Source organism: Anoplopoma fimbria, chromosome 7 (assembly GCF_027596085.1).
Source record: "Anoplopoma fimbria isolate UVic2021 breed Golden Eagle Sablefish chromosome 7, Afim_UVic_2022, whole genome shotgun sequence".
NCBI lineage: Eukaryota > Metazoa > Chordata > Actinopteri > Perciformes > Anoplopomatidae > Anoplopoma > Anoplopoma fimbria.
This window is the reverse complement of record NC_072455.1, coordinates 1,392,091-1,414,201: the sequence shown is the minus strand read 5'-3', so window position 1 is coordinate 1,414,201 and position 22,111 is coordinate 1,392,091. Positions and strand designations below refer to the sequence as shown.

The 22,111-nt window shown below is 37.6% G+C and overlaps 3 protein-coding genes across 3 annotated transcripts; 1 reads left to right on the top strand and 2 right to left on the bottom strand.

Annotated features, from left to right (window-relative positions):
* Nucleotides 1-1,882: 1,882 nt before the first annotated feature.
* LOC129093819 (trichohyalin-like) lies at nucleotides 1,883-9,700 on the bottom strand. Its single transcript, XM_054601941.1, has 12 exons — nucleotides 9,126-9,700; nucleotides 8,688-8,783; nucleotides 8,234-8,278; nucleotides 7,831-7,938; nucleotides 5,639-5,722; nucleotides 5,073-5,186; nucleotides 4,646-4,753; nucleotides 4,153-4,227; nucleotides 3,725-3,808; nucleotides 2,468-2,620; nucleotides 2,139-2,243; nucleotides 1,883-1,951 (listed from the first exon to the last, which is right to left on the bottom strand). The coding sequence occupies exons 1-12, from the start codon at nucleotides 9,276-9,278 to the stop codon at nucleotides 1,883-1,885; spliced, it is 1,194 nt and encodes a 397-aa protein (XP_054457916.1). The 5' UTR covers nucleotides 9,279-9,700.
* Nucleotides 9,701-11,087: 1,387 nt separating this feature from the next.
* On the bottom strand, nucleotides 11,088-13,916 carry LOC129093303 (butyrophilin subfamily 3 member A2-like). Its single transcript, XM_054601279.1, has 6 exons — nucleotides 13,889-13,916; nucleotides 13,126-13,222; nucleotides 12,426-12,767; nucleotides 11,976-12,269; nucleotides 11,771-11,884; nucleotides 11,088-11,485 (listed from the first exon to the last, which is right to left on the bottom strand). The coding sequence occupies exons 2-6, from the start codon at nucleotides 13,211-13,213 to the stop codon at nucleotides 11,316-11,318; spliced, it is 1,008 nt and encodes a 335-aa protein (XP_054457254.1). The 5' UTR covers nucleotides 13,214-13,222; nucleotides 13,889-13,916; the 3' UTR covers nucleotides 11,088-11,315.
* A 1,413-nt stretch (nucleotides 13,917-15,329) lies between these two features.
* Nucleotides 15,330-20,309, top strand: LOC129093818 (low affinity immunoglobulin gamma Fc region receptor III-A-like). Its single transcript, XM_054601940.1, has 8 exons — nucleotides 15,330-15,360; nucleotides 15,807-16,067; nucleotides 17,072-17,314; nucleotides 17,774-17,926; nucleotides 18,559-18,636; nucleotides 18,880-18,954; nucleotides 19,910-19,948; nucleotides 20,257-20,309. The coding sequence occupies exons 1-8, from the start codon at nucleotides 15,330-15,332 to the stop codon at nucleotides 20,307-20,309; spliced, it is 933 nt and encodes a 310-aa protein (XP_054457915.1).
* The last annotated feature ends 1,802 nt before the right edge of the window (nucleotides 20,310-22,111 follow it).

Genomic DNA, 22,111 nt, shown 5'->3' with positions numbered 1-22,111 from the left:
ACTTATTGCATGAAATGAATGAGACTATCTTGAGAGAAAAGCCTAAATAGGACATTAAACTGATTATTTCAATCTAACTTTGTCACACGAGTGCATTTCATCGAAGAAAAACGCCATCAAATCTTTGTTTTTCAGACGGTTCAGTGATCCTGGAGAGTCCTGTCCTCCCTGTGAAGAGAAGGACACGATGTGACTCTGAGGTGCAGAAACATGAAAAGACCTCCTCTACCATCACAGCTGATTTCTATAAAGACGGCCTCCTCATCAGGAGCAGCTCTACGGGAAACATCACCATCCTCCATGTTTCCAAGTCTGATGAAGGACTCTACAAGTGCAGAGTGTCTGATGGAGGAGAGTCAGCAGAGAGCTGGCTGACTGTCAGAGGTAAAACACAGCAATGACTCAAATGAAGATAGCCAGATGTTATGTTAGCATGCTGTAAGGCTGAGATGATGTCACAGCAGATGTTCTGTTGTCTTTGCAGATCTTCACAGAGAGACTTGTCCCTCCTCAGACCACTTCCTCCACGCTGTCCTCGTCTTAAGGACTGTTCACCATAGTGATGGTGGCTCTGCTGCTGCTGCTGCTGGGACTACTTCACTGTGGGAAACTCAGAGTCACACAGAAATAACTGAGACTCACGTCTACAGGTTGAAGGTAGTTTGGTCCTCTAGATAACGAAGCAGAGAACATCCCATCATGCTTTGGGTCAGAAGAGATAAAACTGAACTTAGAGTTGTGTTGAACTGTGAGCTGTCAGACGTCTCTGTGTTACATGTTCAAACCTGCAGCAGCTGTTAGACTTTCTCACAGAAAAGGTTACTGACTGATACATGGACTATTTTTAAAAGGTCAGCTGTTTGGTTTTAGACTCTACACGTTCTGGTGATAATTTCAGCTTCTGACAGAAACAAACCACAAGAGTTTGTCTGTATAGACGAGGCGTTCAGGAGCCTCTGTGAAACAGCCAGACGTTCATGGTGTGATGGTTAGTTCAAAGCGTCACATTCAGTAATGTATATAAGGAAACTTCTAGTCGGTTAGACCAGCTGCTGTGTTGCTGCATCACCTTTTTATTTTGTTCCGTTTGTCACAACAGAACAAAATAAAAACAAAACTGACAACAATATGTTAAGAATATTATTCTGAAGGTTTATTTGAACAGAAAACATGTAAATATAAAATACTGAGGGATTTCAGCTAAGAAAAGATTGTCAGCACAACTGATTTTGAAAAAACATCAAAGAATGTACAAAAATCTGTCAATTAATACTCAATTATATCTGTTTATTATACAGTAGAGTTCTATCTAACAGGAAACATATTTAGAAATAAAACACATTTGGAAGTTGATATTTCTCATATATAAATATTATCTCGAATTTAGGAAATAAAATAAGATATCAAAAATGTATTTATCTTTTTATTCCTTCATCACATGAAATGGAGAAGGGGTTACATATTGACAATTTAAATTGAATAACAAATAGAAAACATAGAAACAAACATTTGTGAAGATCTAATATGTTCAATCCAGCAAAGATAATAAAATAAAAGTTCCTGAGTTACAATAGCTCACACTTTAATCGTGAGTTTAACTTATTTTACACTGTCTTTATAACAGTTCATTATTTTATTTATAGATTTTAGAATGCTATTTTCCTCAACAATGAAGAGTACATTTCCAGTATATATTTATACGTATATAAATATATATATCCACCCTTCAGAATTAATTTGGATTTACAGATGAACTTTTTCTCCTTTTTCCAGTTAAAAGGAGCAATAAGGTAAGCTAAGCAAAAATAGTATAAGTGAGTTCATGTCGGCCTCAGTGTTGTCGATGAGGGTGAACTTCTAGTTTGTCTGCAGAGTTGAATTCCTAAAGTCCTTCCACCAGAGCATTCAGAGGAAGAGGAATATAATGACTATCACAACCTGGACCTGACATCTGTAAAATACAAAGGTCACTGACATTAAGAGCAGAATCATTAAATCATTAACTAATTAAAGCAATAAGGTATTCATATTATTTAGTTATTTATTTTATTGCAAATGGAACTCAACAACAGGGATGACATGGATGAGAAAAAAGACAAAATGTAACAAGATAAATAGAGAAATGAAGAAAGACTCACAGTGACAGTTTCTCCAGACTTGAGCTTGTAAGATTTATCAAATGTGCACGAGATGTTTTTCCTGTTGACCTGCATTTCTAACCTCCAGCCTCCCAGTGGTCGGTCCTGTAGGAAACCAGGTGTGAGAGGGGGGGTGAGACAGAGAGAGACTAACAGATTAATGCTACAGTAGAATCTATTCAGTGTTTATCAATGATTGGATGTCATTTCACTCTTTACATGAAAACAAGAGAACATGGATTCTGGATTCACTAAGTAAACATACAGTTATAAATATTCTTCACACTCATAAATACTGGTACATTGTTCATACACACAAACAACGTTACCTCATGGGACTTGTTTATGAGACGGATATATTTCCCCTGTTGGTCGACCTCAATGACGATTCCAGGTCCTGTGGTTGAGTTCTGATTGGCTGAGCTGCTGTTCTCCTGCTGAGGACTGTGATTGGCTGTGAGAGGACATCTGCTGTGTTGTACCTGAGAGAGAGACAACAATACAGATCAGTGATCAACAGTAATCAACAGCCAGCAGACAGACAGATGGATGTTGAGCGTTCAGCAGTAGATTCATGCAGGAAGTGACGGTGAACTGTTGAACTGACTGTGATAGATTGAGTTTAATATTTTGAGTTTTCCTTATGAGTGAGATCTTGTCCTGCTATTTTACAAGAAATGGGAATACATGTAATTAACTGCAAATTGTAATCTTTTCAGGTATGTTTTGATAAATGTTCAGTAACCATATTGAATGTTTATAAATCTTCCTCCTCCATAAGGTTATGTTAAGAGAGACAGAAATTTTAGACGTGGCCCGATTACATACAAAGTCAACACCTTTAGACTTAAACAGGACAGTGTTCATACTGACCTGATGTTCTATGGGGATCTTTGACACTTTGTGATCTGTTCAGTTTCAGAACTTTTAGATTTAGAGTCTCAGATTTGCTCTCAGGTCTAGTTTGAGTTGTCTTGGTTCAGGATGTTCTCATCGTATAGGTTACATTTTGTACTACTTTGTCAGTGCCTTCATCATCTCAAGTGTTCATTTTATTATATATTATATGATAATATATTCATTTTATTATTTTAACTACCTTATTTCGTAGATATCCCACAAAATGATTGTGTATGTTCTCCACGTAATCATGAACGAGGAAGTTTAAAAACCTTAAAAGCCAACAAAGGGTGGATATCTCACCCAGGAGACCTCTGCAAAGATCATGTGGCATAACTTGTGTACTCCAGTATCAGTAGCACTGCCGAGTTATTTTAACTCAAAATATCATCTTTTTCTGAAACCTTTAGAAGTAGTTTTGTTGCCTAAATTGTTTCCTGTGAGGACGAAAGTTAATTTAGTAAAAGACTGTAGGCAAGTAACGAGTGTAATTTGACAAGTTGCTGGCTTTTGTAGGAAAACAAATGAAAAATAGGGAGTGACTTTTTGTTAGATTCCATACAAACCGTTTTATGAGGATACGTTGTTTGGTTTCAGACAAAAAACAATAATTTGTGAAGAAGATACAAAGAAAGTGACATGAAAAACTGATAAATGAATAAAAACTGCTTTTGTTCAAAATGAACCTTTGTATTCACCTTCTTTAAGGTCTCCACTTCTCTCTCAGCTTCCTCCCTCTTGGTCTTCTCTTCATGGAGAATCTGCTGCCACTGTGAGGGAAAGAGATTTAGTTTATTCAGTACTTTATTTAATAAACATAATATTCTCATCTGGATGAAAACTAGTTTCTGATTGGCTGGAGGTTGTGATTATGTGCATATAGGCTGGCTCAGGTTTAACCCAGTTTACTTTAAGCACAAATAATGTAAATATAACAATCAGCATGTTATTATAAAATAAGTCCATAAACTGAACAAACTGAATGTCTCAAAGTAAATGTTGTCAAGAAAATCAGCAAAACTCTATTGACTCTTAAAGGTCAATTAATAGATGTACTGTTCAAATCAATGTCATATAGATAAATTAAAAAGATGATTTGTGTGAAGAGATGAACCTCTTTGTTTCTGTTCAGCAGCAGCTTCATGTCTTCATCAGCCTTCTGGTTCTCATTCCAGAGCTTCTCGTCCAACTGAGAGAGAGATGAAGACAAACAGCAGCTCAGGTCTCCTCTGCACCACCAGAGTGCTCATCATTAAAATAATGACATGTCAGATTACATATCAGACCTGTCTGTCAACACTTTAACATTCAAACATGAGGAAACTGTTTTTTTCATCTGTTACACCAACAACACAGTGATGATTCATTATGTTTTCAAAATGTCATACTATGTCAAACATGTGTCTACTGCTATGTAGCTATCTGTGTAGGTGCTAGCTGCTGGAAAACATGTTGTTCCCACCTGTGCATCCACCTGTCACTCAAAATGGCCACGCCCTACATTTTGCCTAACTTTGAGCCCTAATACAAGTTAATTGTGTGTGTGTGTGTGTGTGTGTGTGTGTGTGTGTGTGTGTGTGTGTGTGTGTGTGTGTGTGTGTGTGTACTTCTCTCTTCAGCATGCTGATCTCTTCCTCCTTTCTCTTCAGTTGACTCTTTGCCTCCTTCAGTTCATCGTTGCTCTTCTTCCACTCTGCGTCAGCAACTCGTTTGTTCTCAGCTGACAGACAGACAGATGGATGATGATTTCAACCATTTCCATTTAAATCAGAATCAGACACAGATTCACAGGAAATATACGTTGAGCTGTGAGTGTAACTTCTAATGTAACAGGTCTCTGAGCCTGATGTTCTGTGTGAGGTCATAGCAGGACATCCTTCATCCCAAAGAAATCTGTTTCCAACGTCTAGGCCTGAGTTGTTGTGACTGACTGTGTGTGTGTGTGTGTGTGTGTGTGTGTGTGTGTGTGTGTGTGTGTGTGTGTGTGTGTGTGTGTGTGTGTGTGTGTGTGTGTGTGTGTGTGTGTGTGTGTACGTCTCTCTTCAGCCTGCTGATCTCTTCCTCCTTTCTCTTCAGTTGACTCTTTGTCTCCTTCAGTTCATCGTGGCTCTTCTTCCACTGTGTGTTAGCATCTCGTTTGTCCTCCAGCTGACAGACAGACAGATGGATGCTGATGTTTGTAAATCATAATCTGTTCACAATACATATACATAGCTGTTCTGTCTCTGAGGATGAGTCTGTTTGAATGTTTCTTCTTTGACTTTAGCAGCCTCTCAACCTCACTTAAAGACGACATCTTTTGGACTATTTTGACTTTTTTTAATCTTTGCCTGGTTTGGACCTGAGCTTAAACACAACATGTGGTTCTGGTTTCAGTCTTCATTGCTGCCTTTTCTCCTCATCGAACTCGGGTTTAAACATCGTCTTTGTTATTTGTTTTATTTCACATCTTCTAATAAGATAAAGATACAATAAAGCAGTAGAAGTGGGAGGAGCAAAGTGCATATGTGAGACATTTAAAGATGGACCGAAGACAAACAAAGATGTGGAGAAGACATGAAGACATCCTAATCCAGACAGACAATAATGATCATATTCACCTCTTTATTCTTGGACTCTAACTGAGTCTTCAGGGTTTCCACTTCCTCCTGATATTTATGACTGTCAGCCTGTTTTCCCTCCAACTGAGAGAGAAGAGAGACATGAAGAGAGACATGAAGAGAGACATGATGAGAGACATGAAGAGAGACATGAAGAGAGACATGAAGAGAGACATGAAGAGAGACATGAGAGAGACATGAAGAGAGACATGAAGAGAGACATGAAGAGAGACATTAAGAGAGACATGAAGAGAGACATGAAGAGAGACATGATGAGAGACATGAAGAGAGACAAGAGAGACATGATGAGAGACATGAAGAGAGAGACATGAAGAGAGACATGATGAGAGACATGAGAGACATGATGAGAGACATGAAGAGAGACATGATGAGAGACATGAAGAGAGACATGAAGAGAGACATGAAGAGAGACATGAGAGAGACATGAAGAGAGACATGAAGAGAGAGACATGAAGAGAGACAAGAGAGACAAGATAAGAGAGATGAAGAGAGACATGAAGAGAGACATAAGAGAGACATGAAGAGAGACATGAAGAGAGAGAGAGAGACATGAAGAGAGACATGAAGAGAGACATGAAGAGAGACATAAACAAGAGAGACATGAGAGACATGAAGAGAGACATGAAGAGAGACATTAAGAGAGACATGAAGAGAGACATGATGAGAGACATGATGAGAGACATGAAGAGAGACATGAAGAGAGACATGAAGAGAGACATGAAGAGAGAGAAAGAGAGATGATGAGAGACATGAGAGAGACATGAATGAGAGACATGATGAGAGACATCTGAGAGACATGATGAAAGAGAGACATGAAGAGAGACATGAGAGACATGAGAGACAGAGAGACATTAAGAGAGACATGAAGAGAGACATTAAGAGAGACATGATGAGAGACATGAGAGACATGATGAGACATGATGAGAGACATGAAGAGAGAGACATGAAGAGAGACATGAAGAGAGACATGAAGAGAGACATGAAGAGAGACATGAAGAGAGACATGAAGAGAGACATGAAGAGAGACAGAGAGACATGAAGAGAGACATGATGAGAGACATGAAGAGAGACATGACATGAGAGAGACATGACATGAGAGACATGACATGAGAGAGACATGAAGAGAGACATGACATGAAGAGAGACATGATGAGAGACATGAAGAGAGACATGAGAGACAGACATGAAGAGACATGAAGAGAGACATGAAGAGACATGAAGAGAGACATGAAGAGAGAGACATGATGAGAGACATGAGAGACATGAAGAGAGAGACATGAAGAGAGACATGAAGAGAGAGACATGAAGAGAGACATGAAGAGAGAATGAGAGACATGATGAAGAGAGACATGAAGAGAGACATGAAGAGAGACATGAAGAGAGACATGAAGAGAGACATGAAGAGAGACATGAAGAGAGACATGATGAAGAGAGACATGATGAGAGACATGAAGAGAGAGAGACATGATGACATGAAGAGAGACATGAATGAGAGACATGAGAGACATGATGAGAGACATGAGAGACATGACATGAAGAGAGACATGAAGAGAGACATGAAGAGAGACATGAAGAGAGACATGATGAGAGAGACATGAAGAGAGACATGATGATGAGAGACATGATGAGAGACAGAGAGACATGAAGAGAGACATGATGAGAGACATGAAGAGAGACATGAAGAGAGACATGAAGAGAGAAGAGAGACATGAAGAGAGACATGATGAGAGACATGATGAGAGACATGAAGAGAGACATGATGAGAGACATGATGAGAGACATGATGAGAGACATGACATGAGAGACATGGAGAGCTTTGTGATGAGAGAGACATGAAGAGAGACATGAAGAGAGACAGACATGAATTGAGAGACATGAAGAGAGACATGATGAGAGACATGATGAGAGAGAGAGACATGTTTTGAGACATGAGAGAGACATGATGAGAGACAAGAGAGACATGAGAGACATGTGACATGAGAGAGATGAAGAGAGACATGAATGAGAGAGACATGAAGAGAGACATGATGAGAGACCTCAAACTGCAGAAAAGAGAGACATGACATGGAAAGAGAAAACATGAGAGAAGAAGAGAAAACAATATGTTGATGGAAAGACAAACACAGAAGAACATCTGAATACATTCATAGTGATCAAATGTGAATATTAACCATGTCCGTCTTGTCCTTCAGCTCCTTTTCCTTCTTCTGAACTTCTTCCTCAGCTTTCTGCCTCCTCTGCTGCTCATCCTGGAACCTTTGTCTGGAAACTAGCGGCCACTTAAGCCGATAGAAAGAGAGGAGACAGAGATTAGAGACAAGATAATAGAAATGTTTCTTATTAGGGAATGTGACTAAACATACCATAATACATATTCAGTGATTCTCATCTTCTACAGTTGATTATATTCAGTTATTGATGTGTTAGAAACTCTGAAGTTACACCAACTAATCTTAAACCAAATTCCAAACTTCCCACTCCGTCCTGCAGCAGCTCTTCTGCTGGTAGAGTTTATAAAGAAGCTAAATGTTTATCAGGAACCTTTGAGTGTTTCACTTCTACATGACCACTTACCAACGAGGTGGAAGACTCTGCTGGAGCTTCTCTGCTTCTTTCCAACTGTGGAGAAAGGGAGAGATGAGGAGAGCCATGTTCTTTAATTAATGTAGTTTATGGTTTATCATTTAAACAATTAAAAACATGATGTAACTTCTCTGTGTCTAGATTCTCTGTGGAAAGTAAGGCTTCTTGTAGCACATTGCAGCTGTTTTCTATAATTCCTGTGGCAGTGTGCCTGCTCTTTTACTATATACCCTTTTATTTTGAAATACAAACCATGCATATCCAAATAATGTGTTCACATACAGATACACTCCTAGTATGTTACTTCCTGGTCAAAGCTTATTTAAAAAGGAAGATGTGACCACTGAGCTTGGTAGACAAAGTAAACTAACTACACAGTCAGTGTCTGTGAATCTGTTTTAGGGTTACTAGACTGGACCCTCAAAGTTAAGGTAGAAAGAAGAACCTCTCTCTTGTTGGACTCCATCAGCTTCTGCAGGTCGGTCTCCATCCTCTGAATCTGATCCTGGAGCTGCTGGACTTCACCTTCTATGTCTTCAGACTGGGAGGAAAGAGAACACAGGAACAATATGAGAGACATGTTTATTATTAATGCATATTCTGAGAACTTAAAGACTCAGTTACAGAACAAGTACCAACAACTCTCATTTGGAAAAAAAACACCTTTTTATTCATCTCCACTGTCTGAGTATCAATGTGAGTCATAGCATTTAAATCATCAAACTTTGGGTTTTTGACTGGAAAAGTTCTCAAGTCCTCTCCGACACATTCTTTACTTGACTTGGTTCTTGAAGTGACTTGGACCCAGACGGAGAAGATGAACTGAAAACTAACCATTTGGTCACTGAAAGAAATCTCATGAGCAAAAGATACAAATAGAAACCTTCTTGATGTGGATGTTTGATTCCTCCTGTTGGCTCTCCAGATTCTTTTTCAGTGTCTCCACTTCTTTCTGCTGCTGCTGTAGTTGTTGTTTTTGGCTAGGACGCTGGATCATATTAAGACAGATGACTGAACATAATATACAATGACCCATATGACACAGAAATAATCTGATTTCTGCTGAAAAACAAGTGAGAAAGCTCTGCTCTCCATATGTTTCATATTCTGTATTTGAATGGAAAGGTTCCCTCTCTAACTTGATATCAGGTGTGTTTCTGTAACATAGCACCCCCTCATTATATTCTGTACATATTCATATTCTATCTGCTGCTCTTCTGCTTCATACAATGTTTCAGTGCTTCATCAGTTTATATAATGAATCCAGTCTGTTTATCTGCATTTCTTCTCATTCTCCATCTATAAGTAAAGGCTCATATCACAGTAATGGAGTTGCTTTGTGTTTCCTTGGATGACTGTTTTATTTACACTAGGAAACCTCATATATTATATAAATTGTATATTATATAAATACATTGTATATATTGTACTTGTATCATGACCTCTTACCGAAAAAGAAAATCTGCTTTGGCTGTTTTGAATACTTTCCTGTGAGTGAGGAGGACATAAAGAGACACATCCAAACATGTTAGTGGTTATAAAGCTTATGGCACAGTGACACTGAGTGTGATATAAAGAGCAGCTACAGTCAAATGGATCTTATTAACATGGTGAACATCATTTATTGTTCCTCAAACTGCAGAAATGCTGAGTCATGACATCCTCTGAGGAGAGGAGTCATCTCACCTGATGTCTAACACCTGGTCTCTCTCTCTCTCTCTCTCTCTCTCTCTCTCTCTCTCTCTCTCTCTCTCTCTTCATTCTGTATTTACAATAAATAGATATGTAGATGAAGACATGAACCTGTTTGTTCTTCAGCTCTTCCTTCAGCTTCTGCAGTTGGGTCTCGTTCCTCAGCTTCTCTTCATGGAGCGTCTGAAGCTCAGCTCGTTTAGTTTCAACCTGGAAGAAGAAAAGAAGAAGAAGAAGAAGAAGAAGAAGAAGAAGAAGAAGAAGAAGAAGAAGAAGAAGAAGAAGAAGATGAAGAAGAAGAAGAAGAGAGACAATGAGAGAGGAGTTAATTTATGTGACACTAGAATGAATGTGTTATATTATTAAAGTGAAGATGAACCTCATTCTTCTTGGTCTCCAGCTCCTCTTTCATGGTCTGAACCTCCTTCTCAGCCTCCTCCCTCCTCTCCTCCTCCCTCCTCTCCTCCTCCCTCCTCTGCTTCTTAGATCTTTTCTTCTTAGACTAAGAGAGAGGACAAAGATGAGCAGAGACAAGATGTGAGACATGATTTTAACAGGACAGGAGATTAAATATACCACACAGTGACACATGTAAAAATAAAGTCTGATAAATAAGTCTGATTATTGCCAAATTTAAATTTAAATACCATTTAATATTATTCATTTTACATTCATAACAGGATTAATGTGAGGTTTATTTTGAGTTTATTTTGATAAATTATTTAGGTTTCAGTGAATCAAACTTCCAAAAAAATGTGGATCTGGTCTTGGAATGACTTTAATGTGTTTTGTAAATTACCTGCAAAAACCACTGTATTGATACCATTGATAACTAGATTTAATGTGTTGTATTATTAAAGTGAAGATGAACCTGGTTCTTCTTGGTCTCCAGATCCTCTTTCAGAGTCTGAACCTCCTCCTCAGCCTCCTCCCTCCTCTCCTCCTCCACCTTCTGCTCCTCCTCCATCTTCTGCTCCTCCTCCCTCCTCTGAGACGGAGAGAACAGAGATAAACGGAGACAAAATGCAAGACATGATTTTAATGGGACCCGTTAGTAAGATGAAAGACAATAAAACATTTAAAAAATAAACATAGAGAAGTCTGATTTTTGAAGCATTTGAATTTAAAAGCAATTGAATAATAACATCTCTATAACATTTATGAAATAATTAATCTGAGGTTCATTTTGAGTTTCAGTTTGATAATTATTAATGTTTCAGTAAATCAAACTGAAATTCCAAGACCGTTTGACAACAAAGAACACAATACAGACTTTTTTTAAAACAAAAAAAAGTTTTGTGTATTTTTTCCAGGTCCTGTAGCTTGATGTCAATATTTTCTATCCTTCTTGCTGACATCAAATTATATTATTAGTTTTTTACTACTGAATATTTCCCGTCTCTTTATTTACATCTTTGGTTTTCTCTTCCCCTTCATCCTTCAAAGGCTTCGTTTCCTCTTCGGTGACAAACTGATCTTCAGCTCTGGTTGTTTTAGAGCCGTTACTCTTTTCTCCTTTAATAGTTTCATCTGAGTGGCTTTTCATGTTCTCTGTTCAAAAACAAAGTCAAGAATGTGAAAGTTTAAAAGACATTTGGGTTCATTTTAGGAAATTACAACATATGAAACACTTTAGACTAAAATAAGGTATAAAACAAGTTATAAAAATAAGACAACATTGGACTAATTGGAAATAAAAGCAGACCAACCCTCTCATCATTTATCAACACCATTACCTGTAAATTACAGACAATTTCATTTTTTAAATAAAATCTATTATTCATAATTTATTTAAAACTATTCCATGAAGCTTTTATTAATGAATGTTTGACTTACTGATGTTTTGTCTCCATCTCCACACAACAATGAGAAGTAACAGAAGTAACAGAAAGCTAACAGCCAGACCAGTAATGATGGGAGATGAACAGGACTGGAGTTTAAAGAAATCATCTGGAATGATAAAACACAGAATAACATTTGAGACATTTATAGGAAACTGACCGTCATTTGAACACATTATACATGTATGAATAGTTTCTACCTGGAACAGTGATGTGCGTCTCTCTGGTCTGGTTGGTGTTCTTCTGTTGGACTCTACAGGTGAAGCTGTTGCTGTGTCTCTTCTCCACAGTCACTCTGCTGCTGACAGTATAGAGGTCATCAGGACCTCTGACTGTCTCTGTAGGTCCAGCAGAGAGGAGGTTTCCCTCAGCGTCCAGCCACAACACCTCCGGCTCTGGATACCAGCCTCTGGACTCACAGTCTAACACCACTCCCCCTTTGTCTCTGTCCATCCCTGCTAAAGTTATGACCGCTGAAGAGACAGCACCCGATGCTGAGCAAAGAAAAAAAGGAAGAAATTAAGTAAGTTATAAATAAACTTGCATTAGATTTTAGAGTTTAAAACATGTTATTCCTACTAAAATCTTTTCTAGAGTTATAAAAACTGGGCATAACATGCAACATGAACACATAAACGCTATGAGCTCACCAACAACTAGTTGAACCAAAGTTTGCCTGTTCAGTCCTGGAAGAAAACATTTGTATGTTCCCCGATCAGCGAGTGTCACTTTGGAGAGTTTCAGTGAAATGTTTCCAGACTTCAGCTCATCGATGAACAGTGATGTTCTTCCCACGAAGGATTTGTGTTTTTTACTCGCGAGTTCTACTCCAGAACGCCACACATGGACAAATCTGGGGTTCAGGTCGGGTCTGGCCCACTCCACCATCAGACCAGACGCATCCGCCGCAGGCTCCAGATGACATGGCAGAATGATATCATCACCAAGGGTTGCTACTATTGGCTTAGATGAGCCAATCAGCTGAGGCTGACCTGGAAAGACAAGTGTCTGTTTTAATGTCTCTTAAGGAAGTCAATGTCATCAACTCCAACAAGACACAGCATTAGATGACATAGTATTTTTAACTTCTTTAGTGCATATTTTGTTACAGTGTATGAAAGAAATACTGGGCAATATTATGCTTGACCATTGATGCCTTTACTGCTGCAAAGCCCTTTTGTAATTGTATGAGAACCATGACATAATTTGGACTCTTTTTTGCTATAATTTAACCTGTGTTGATAGTAAACAGTTGAGACAAACAGGAAACATGGAAACTCTGATGGTCATCCACAAAGTATTGACTTATTAGTAACCTATAGTGACCTAACAGGATGGTGTTTGTGTTACCTCTACAGAAGTGTGCTAGGACAAGATGAAGAACGCTGAGTGTTCTGAGATGAGATTGAATGGTCTTTCCGTCTGTGTTGAAAAGCATCTTGGATCTCTGAGAACGAACAAAAAACACTGTAAACAATGTCAACATACAGAGAACAAAAGGCTCTTCAATCGTTCGTTGGGTTCAACTTGGTCCAACAATAAAGTCGTTCATAAGCTTTAAAGAAGGTCGACAATCCAAAGGCCTGAGTTATAAATCTCACATGTTTGGACATAATTGTGCTGGAGGCTCCAACAAGTAATACAACATTTGAACTACTGTCTTCTGGGCTCTACTCGTATGATACATATGTTCATCTAAGTATATCCTTTATTTGATCACACATACTCTGCACCTGTAGATGCCAACTGTTCTTCAATTATTAACGTAGTGTCCTGTTTTTATATTTTCAGCATTTTTCAGTAAAACTCACATTAAACTTTCACTTTTGTTGGATTATACTTTAAAGTGTCCTACAGTGAATTTAAAATGTGTTTTGAAGCTTGAGGCTCATTTTATATCTTAGTTACACTAGAACCATTTCAATGTTACAAAGTCCAACATGTCCGGTACATTATTATCATTGAGATAAATACTCTGTGTCACAGTTTAGAACAAACACATTTCTTGTTTAAATGAAGTTCTGGTTTAGAGAGACCTCAACTCACAATGCAGACAGAGTTTCTGAAATGTTCTCATTGATTTTAGAGTAAATGTTAAACAAAGACCACATACCTGTTGAAACGTGTCCGTCTCAGTCACCTCATCTGACTGTCAGTCTGTAGATCATTGACAGACTCCGGACCTTTACGTCATCATCAGCCTCGTGCAGTTCTTTTGTATATCTGATCAGTTTTATTTCCTGCTCTGAGCTTCTGAGCAGTTTATCAATCTTATATTGTTTGCAGATGTCTTTGCAACAGCTTGAGATAATTCATGCTTTTGTAATGTCCCATCAGCAACAAACTCTTCATTAAAACCACTTTAAAACCTTTGGTAAAGCACTTATAAATACAATTAAATTAAGCCATTTGAAAAAAAAGGCAGTTATGGATTCAAACCACAGAGACCAAAACTGGAAAGTTAAAGTTTATTGAAAATGTAGACATAGAGTGCTGTTGTTTTCTGTGTATATGTCTATAGCTGAGGTGTGTTTTACTTTGAGTGTCTCGGTTTATGAACATCTGAACTTTGGTCTCAGTTGCCAGGTGACCGGTTATAAAATAATACAGTGCAATCAAATCCGTCGGGTTAAGAGGGACATTAACAATGCTTCTTTGTTTTGGTAGCTTAGGAGAAGCAGATGTTCATTGAGGCAGATATCAGGCCTGGTATTAAACTGCAGGGGGCAGGATAGGATTCATGAAGCTTCATAACAGCTACAGCCTCCGCCATCTTTTTATTCTGTTCGTTTGTGGATGTGAAAAATAACTATAAAAGAGAGAAAGATGGGAGGATAAGGGATATCTGTAAATACTGTTGCTCCCTTGCATGTCAAGTAGTTGTTTCTTCTCTAGAGTGCGACATTATTTTTGTGGAGCTCATTAACAGTTTGACACTGGAAATGGTCATCCTCAGCAGCACACTGGTCACAGTGCATGAGACTGCTGCATGTGACGGCTTCCCCTGGTCAACAGGAAACCACCAGCAGGAGGTTTAGTTTGCTGTTTGGTTACATTGGTACCCACATGAGCATTTAGCACATCAGCCAGGTGAAAAGTGATGAGGCTTCATCGTCATCTGAAACAAACACGTCTATAGCTCCAGTCTCAGCCGAGGCAGATGGACCAATGCAGAGAGCTGATCAGATGCACTCTTACTGTCCGTTGAGGCGAGAACAGACTCTCTGAACTGTGAAGGAAAAAGAAGAGGAATATAATGGGATAGTAAAAATCTACATTTTAGACAAGCCTCCAAATTTGGGGAGGCCTTTTTGATGACAAAGCTCTTTTGCACAAAGCAGCTCCTTAAAGATTTGATTCCCCAGTTTGGTGCACAAGAACTTGACAGATCTGAGTTAACACGCACACAAAAATGTTTCAATTTTAGCTCTACGTTGAAACCACAGTGAGTCTGGCCCCAACTACTTCAGAGATAAACTGCACAGGAAGAGGAAGTCCTCGGGTACTTTAGCTGTAACTCAGTCTGATGCTAAAGCAGTCAGCAGCAAGACAACATGGAGGTTACAGCGCTCTGCTTCAGACTGTGTGAGTACTGAGTCTCAGATTTATCCACTTCTTCTAGTTTAACAGATTGTTGTGAACACACCTTTGATTAAAATATAAATGTTTCTGTCCAGTGACAGTCATTCTGCTGTGTGTACATATTCAGAAGAGCTCTACTAAAGAAATAGGTGGGTAGCGAATACTAAATCCTAAAGATACACTTTTTGCATTTGTTTTTGTACAAAACCATTCAAACTTATTTGTCTATGTTTCTGTCATGTAATATAATATTTCAACAACAAAAAATGCATAATCTGAAAAGAAATGAAACCTGAAATATTGCTTATTAATAAGATGTAATGCATGTGCATGCAAAATGCCTACATTATCTAGTGTCTGTTACAAAGTGCATTTTTTCTTTAGTTTAAAGTTATTTTTATGAAGGAGAAGTTTTTTTTTAACTTTATTTTTCTCGGTTCTTTTTGCAGATGCAGCTTTACGGATAGTTCCTGACAGGCTGCAGTTCTTTGAATACGAGTCTGTCTCTTTTCACTGTGAGGGTCTCTCTGGCTCCACTCTGAGAGGCACCAGGGTTAATAAGGAATTAATTACCAAATTCCCTATTGATATTAAGAGGACGCCAACACTGACCGGCACCATTCAACAGGCCTATGAATCAGATAGTGGAGTATACTGGTGTGAGAATGAAAGAGGAGAGAAAAGCAATACTGTCAACATCACTATCACAAGTATGTTTATTAAATGTTTTATATTTCTAAAAGCAACACCTACTACCTATAAACTAAACCCTTTTTTAAAACTCCCTTTTCATTGTGATAGCAATAAGCTTAGGTGGGGAAATACATTGTTCTGTGAGCAGAAATTGTTTTCTAAAGCAATTTCAAAATCTATATTTTTTAATTCAACAATGCTCCAAAATAGTGTGCATCAATGTACAGAAAACTTTGTTGAGTAATTTCTAATTTCTTTTATGGGTCACAAATGAGGGAAATAAATTCCCAAACTGAAATCTTAACGTAAATCTTTAATGTTGTAAAATGACTTTTTACCTGTTATTTAATTGTTACTCATTGTTACTATGAGAAAGTTGGCAAAAAACATCATTAAGCTTTAAATACGCAAAGTAAGTTAAATATGTACGGAAACAAAAAAGCATTCTCTATCACAATTTATACTTTAATTTCAGTTACTTGTTCAAATACATTGCAGTCATTAAAGTAACTAATTGGCATTCAAAAGACACAAAAAGCGAAAAAAGGGCATTCTTGCAAAATGACTAACAATTGTCACGTCACTTGGGGACATCCTTTTACTTAAGTTAAATTTGTCGGTGTAGTTGAGACCGGGGTTTTGTCTGCATCTTAAATGAATAATTACAAGATGGTTTCTACAGAATTTGTATATGTTGTTCAGCCTTTACGCTGTCACAGGAATATCAAGGGACATTTGGTTAATATCCACCTCTATGCAGACGATACGTTACTTATTTGATTTCAAATTTTATTGCCCTGTCCTCTTTATTTATGATTTCTTTATTTGATTTATTCTGTGAATGTTACCACCTAACTTTTCTTCTTATGTGTAGCCTTTATTGTTGCATCTTTATTTTCACACTGTGCCGTTCCTTTGCTCACATCTGAAGCTATGTCTAGATGGTCTATCTATCTATTGTGACAAACTCAAGGTTTGTAATTAAAACATATCTAACATTTTACTTAATCAACACATGCAGCTGGTTCTGTGATCCTGGACAGTCCTGCTCTTCCTGTGAAGGAGGGAGACAATGTGACTCTGCGCTGCAGAAGCAAGACAAATTCCATCGACTTCACAGCCGATTTTTTCAAAGGTGGTTCCCGCAAAAGTGATTCTTCCAGAGAGATGCCCATTAACAATGTTTCCAAGTCTGATGAAGGCCTCTACAACTGCAGCATCTCTGGCTTTGGATCATCACCAGGAAGCTGGCTGGCTGTTAGAGGTGACACATAACAGTTTTACAAAAAAGATGATATTTTTATAATTGTGTGGCCTGGAGCCAATTAAGTTTTCAACTTAAACAATTTGAAATTTTAAAGATATACTCGAGTTAAACTTGGTATTAAATGAGACCTCACAGTTTTAACCTGAAATTCAAGATGCAGTTTCATGCAACAAACTCTTCAGATTTGAAGGTCAAATTTGATTTATCACATGCTCAAATGTGAGTTTAAGTACATTGTTCAGTGAAACGATTTGTTTCCATTCCAAGTATTTAAAAGTGAGCAACAGTAAATTAAGAGCCAATATGAAATGTAAGATAAGTAGCAGTGACTATAAGGGTGTAATTTACTTCATATTTATAGTTAATAATACGTACATTTGTATTCATGTTTTTCAAATTGCCCATTTTGGAAGAAACTAATTTATTTGATGTTCAAATGTGTTATATTTGTATCAGCAAATAGTGTTTCTATCATCTCTCTGACCCCTCATGAAGAGAAGCATCCTCTGCACCATCGCTCCCCTCATGTCTTCGTCCCGCTGTGGGTCGGCGTCACTATTTTAACGGTGGCTCTGCTGCTGGGACTCCTTCATGTTAGGAGACACAGAGGTACCGAAAAGTGACCTCTCAACCATAGTATGCTGTATGTAAACTACTGCCGGAGATACACGAAAACTACTTACTTATGAATTTAAAGCTAAAGACCATACCGGTAAAATAAAGGTAACTTTCATAATGTAATTAAAACAACCATAGCCTATAACCCTTGATGATATCATGATCATATTTTGGCTTACAACTACAAGCATAATTCTTCTTGTATTTTTATATGTCCATATTCTCTAATCTAATGATGAAGAAAAGCACATATACCAATACATGTGCTGAGGTGTTTTATACTTCAGCACTACTTATTTTAAATATGCTTGTGTTTTATAGTTTTCTTAAATGTTTTTACATTTTTACACAGTTGACAATGCTGTATTAATTGTACAGCACAGTGTGTGAATCACAGCCGTTGTCCAAAGCTCAGGAAAGGCAACGGCAGAATATTCTACACCAAAATTCTCATCATTGCCGTGTTTCTGTTGATGTCAATGTTTTTATTTTCTATCCATTAGTTTCCTCAAAGACACCAACAGCAGACAGGATCAATCAAAGAGGTGAATATATATGTTTTTCTTTTTAACTTAATGACTAAAGAATAAACTATGTAATCCTAAATGTGTTTCGTGTTTTAGTCTGTGGAGAGAACGTTGCAGACGATCCAGACGGTGTGACATATGCAGTTGTCGTCACAAAACCGAGACAGAACAAAGGTTCAATTCTTTATTTTCTTTAATGTGATGCATACTTTTATTATTAGTGCATTTTATTAGCAGGTGTGCTTCGAGAGACAAAGACGTACGTAAACATCTTTAATAAGGTTAACCACTATGACAGTTAGAATAATAAGAATAGTTTCTTTGTTGAAAGTGTCAGTTGAGGTGTCGGTTGAGACGAGCTGAGAAGCAGGACTGACCCGACCTCTCAGCGTGTCACACATGTGTTTCTTCTTTTAGACGCTGCAGACGCTGATGATGATCTTAGCCTCGGCCTCGGGTCAAACCACAGCAGAGAGCCACAGGCAGAAAAAGGTGAGGGGGCCCTTCGACCCCTTCAGTCTGTTCATATGAGTATTTATAATGAAGTTCATCCGTCCGTCTGTTGCTTACTGATGTTTCTCCTCTTCAGATGAGGATGAATCTGCATTTCAACCGGTTTACTCTGCTTTGACCCTTAAGTAAGACTCCACAAGTGTCTGTCATTTAATGTACTTCTACCATTTCACATGTTTTCTAAGAAGGTGCCCACACGTATAATGAACACACATATGGTCATGGACATTTTTAATTAATTTAAAGTTTTTGCATCAATTTTATATAATACATGGAAGATTTAAAAAACTATGATTTCAGCAGATTGACTGTAATTCAATATAAGATCACCTTTTCCAGCATGTATTGTCATATTCAAAGAAGCTTAAGAAAACAGAAGTTAAGGACTCTATACTTCACTGAATATAAATTTCTTCACATCTCTTGTGTCTGAACCAAGAGATGTTTAAGAGAGCAGGAACTTCTCAATGTCCCGGTCCTGAGGGTAAGACTGACAGCAGCAACTTCCGTTTAATCTGATTTATTACTCTAAGTGAACTTGAACTCCCCACAGTTTTCCTGCGTGGCATGTATGCTCCTCTAAATGTGAGAAATCAGTCAAGATCACGTTTGTTCACCAAGCAGGCAGCTTTTCATGTCTCATGTGAAACCAACAATGCTTTTCTGTCTTTGACGTTAAGTTTTACTCTCACATTAGAAACCATGATCTCTTTTCATGAACAGAGCTGAGAAGTTATGTTACCAAACATTAGCGTTTTCCTTTGCAAAACTATCTAGATTAATGATAGCACTACAGATAAGAGGACAAATATATATTTTTGATTTATAGGTGAACTGTCCCTTTAAGTTCCTGCCCCTGAGAAAGCTGAGTAAGTGACCATTGAGTTTAGAACATCATACAGCAGATATGATGTTTATGTATTCTGTGTTCCAGGCCACAACGAGCAGAGACACCTGACTGAAGATTACTCTGGTGTGCAAGAGAAGAAGAAACAAAGCTTTGTGTTAAAATAGTTTTTGTATTTTATCTTCAGTATTGTTTAAGTATAGTTTCTGTTCATATTATTTCGCTTTCACTGAAAATGACGAGCAACAAAAACCCAGCAGATAAACCAAACCTTTGTATTTTCTGTTTCCTCTGTAACAAAAACAAATGTCAGAAATGAACATTTTTTTATTCTCACTTGAACTTTGTGAAGTTTTAAACAGAGTTAAAAACAAAAGGTAGGAAAAAAAGGCAATACAGTTTGTGTGCTTTAATTAATTCGATTTCACAAACAGTTGAAGTTCATCTGGATGATCTGGACAGTCAGTACAGCTTTAAGGAGACATAACTCAGAACCAGTGTCTATATTTATCAGAGCGTAGAACAGTTGAACCACGTCGTTCTCTCTGCTCCGCCCACACGTCTGAAGACTGATGCAGAAGTAGAAAAAGAGCTGCAGCGTCTTTAGAGACACTCTGTGGTCAACCACCAGCATGGTGCTGGTACATCAGTCCGACCTGGAGCTCCACACTGAAACACGTATGAGGTTCACTGGTTCTTGAACCACATAGAAGGAAAAAAAAAACTTTGAATTTGATCTGTGACTGACTGATAGATGACGAGAGGTGGAGCTTGTGGAACTTTAAAACATTCAGAAACCACCAGTTTCAGACAAAAAACTCCATATAATCATATCTATGATCTATCAGGGCACACATGTTATAATAATAATAATAAAACAATGATTATATAATTACATAATGATGTCAACTATGTATTTAGGTTTGACTGAGGAGGCCCCTGTATCTCAACAACTCCTTTTTGACATAGATAAATAGTATTGCTCTTGTTTAAATAAAGAAATATAATCATATGGAACTTCTCACAATACAGTCACAGTTCTCTGTTCATGAGTGTGTGTGTGATCTCATTTACTTCGCATTTAATTAAAAAATCATTTTTGCTGAGCTAATCAGGAACAACTCATAAAGAAAGAGGTCAGAGTGCTGATTTACAGATGACATTGAACTAACCGTCACATCAGGTTGCATTAACACAATATCTTATAGATCGTTCTCAAGTCATTTTTGGTGGAGTGATCGTTATAAACATGTCTAGGACTACAGAATTTGATCTGGTTTTATATAATAAAGAAAAGACTTCAGGACAGACGGAGATCTTTGGTTTCATTTAATGAAGGACAAACAGTAGAAGTAAAGAATCATCACGCTAATGCAAAATATTAAAAACTAGTGATAAAAGACAATTCAGACTAGAAAAGCAGAATAAAAAATCTGTTGGATACTCAGAGCATTAAACATCATAACATCCAAAATGATGTCAATAAACATCATGCAAAGAAGCTGGAATATTAATGTGTTTCCTCTGAACCAAGCAGACAATAAAAATGATTATAATAATGAGCTTATCTGTTCTCAAACATAAAGAGCAGAAGCAACATATAAAAAGACACCTCAGCCAATTAGGGACACATGAAGTAAAAAATGGGATCTGTGAATTCTAATCAATAAGAAAGGTTATGAATGAAAGCATGGCATTTTTTTTACTTTTATATATTCTAGAACATGTGCAGCAGAGAAATAACATTGTGTATAATAATAACATAATGTCACTGGCATACATGAAGTCATTTTAATATAATTAATTTTATTTACAGTATTTGTATTTCTACTCTTCTTTCTCAGATCTTTCTTGGTCTAGAGATCTCTCTCTCTTTTCTTGCTGCACCTGCAGCTGAAATTAAACATCTTTTTCTTTTTCTCTATTTTTGTATTTTTGTCTCTTTGTCCAGACTCTCCAGTGTCTCCTTGTTACCCCGACATCATCCACTCAGCTTCCCCTTCCTGTCCGTCTTCAGTCCTCTGCTGTTGGTCTGTTGATCCCTCCATCACATCTGGATTATCACTTCAATATTTACCGTCATCTCCTCCTTCTTTGTTCAGAGGATGTTCTTCTTCTCCTACTGCCACATCTTTGTTTCTGCTCTCTTCTTCTTTGGTCTCTTCCTCTTTGTCTTCTTGATCACATTTTGCTTCTCTTCCTACGTTCCTGTTTCCTGCTGCCTGATTTTCTGTTTTGCTCTGTGCATCTCCCTCCTGCTTCTCTGGCTGCTTTCCATTTGCTTCTCCT

What these genes read in the sequence shown, in the direction of transcription:
- LOC129093303 (XM_054601279.1), bottom strand. Translation starts at nt 13,213, where the DNA reads ATGCTTTTCAACACAGACGGAAAGACCATTCAATCTCATCTCAGAACA. An exon ending in CCTAGCACACTTCTGTAGAG is followed by an intron (nt 12,768 to 13,125) that starts GTAACACAAACA and finishes TTGTCTTTCCAG; the next exon opens with GTCAGCCTCAGCTGATTGGC. An exon ending in TTTGGTTCAACTAGTTGTTG is followed by an intron (nt 12,270 to 12,425) that starts GTGAGCTCATAG and finishes TTCTTTGCTCAG; the next exon opens with CATCGGGTGCTGTCTCTTCA.
- LOC129093819 (XM_054601941.1), bottom strand. Translation starts at nt 9,278, where the DNA reads ATGGGTCATTGTATATTATGTTCAGTCATCTGTCTTAATATGATCCAG. An exon ending in TGCTGAACAGAAACAAAGAG is followed by an intron (nt 3,809 to 4,152) that starts GTTCATCTCTTC and finishes TTTCCCTCACAG; the next exon opens with TGGCAGCAGATTCTCCATGA. An exon ending in AGTCTGGAGAAACTGTCACT is followed by an intron (nt 1,952 to 2,138) that starts GTGAGTCTTTCT and finishes TGTATTTTACAG; the next exon opens with ATGTCAGGTCCAGGTTGTGA.
- LOC129093818 (XM_054601940.1), top strand. Translation starts at nt 15,330, where the DNA reads ATGGAGGTTACAGCGCTCTGCTTCAGACTGT. An exon ending in TCATGTTAGGAGACACAGAG is followed by an intron (nt 17,927 to 18,558) that starts GTACCGAAAAGT and finishes TTCGTGTTTTAG; the next exon opens with TCTGTGGAGAGAACGTTGCA. An exon ending in CCTGACTGAAGATTACTCTG is followed by an intron (nt 19,949 to 20,256) that starts GTGTGCAAGAGA and finishes TTTCACAAACAG; the next exon opens with TTGAAGTTCATCTGGATGAT.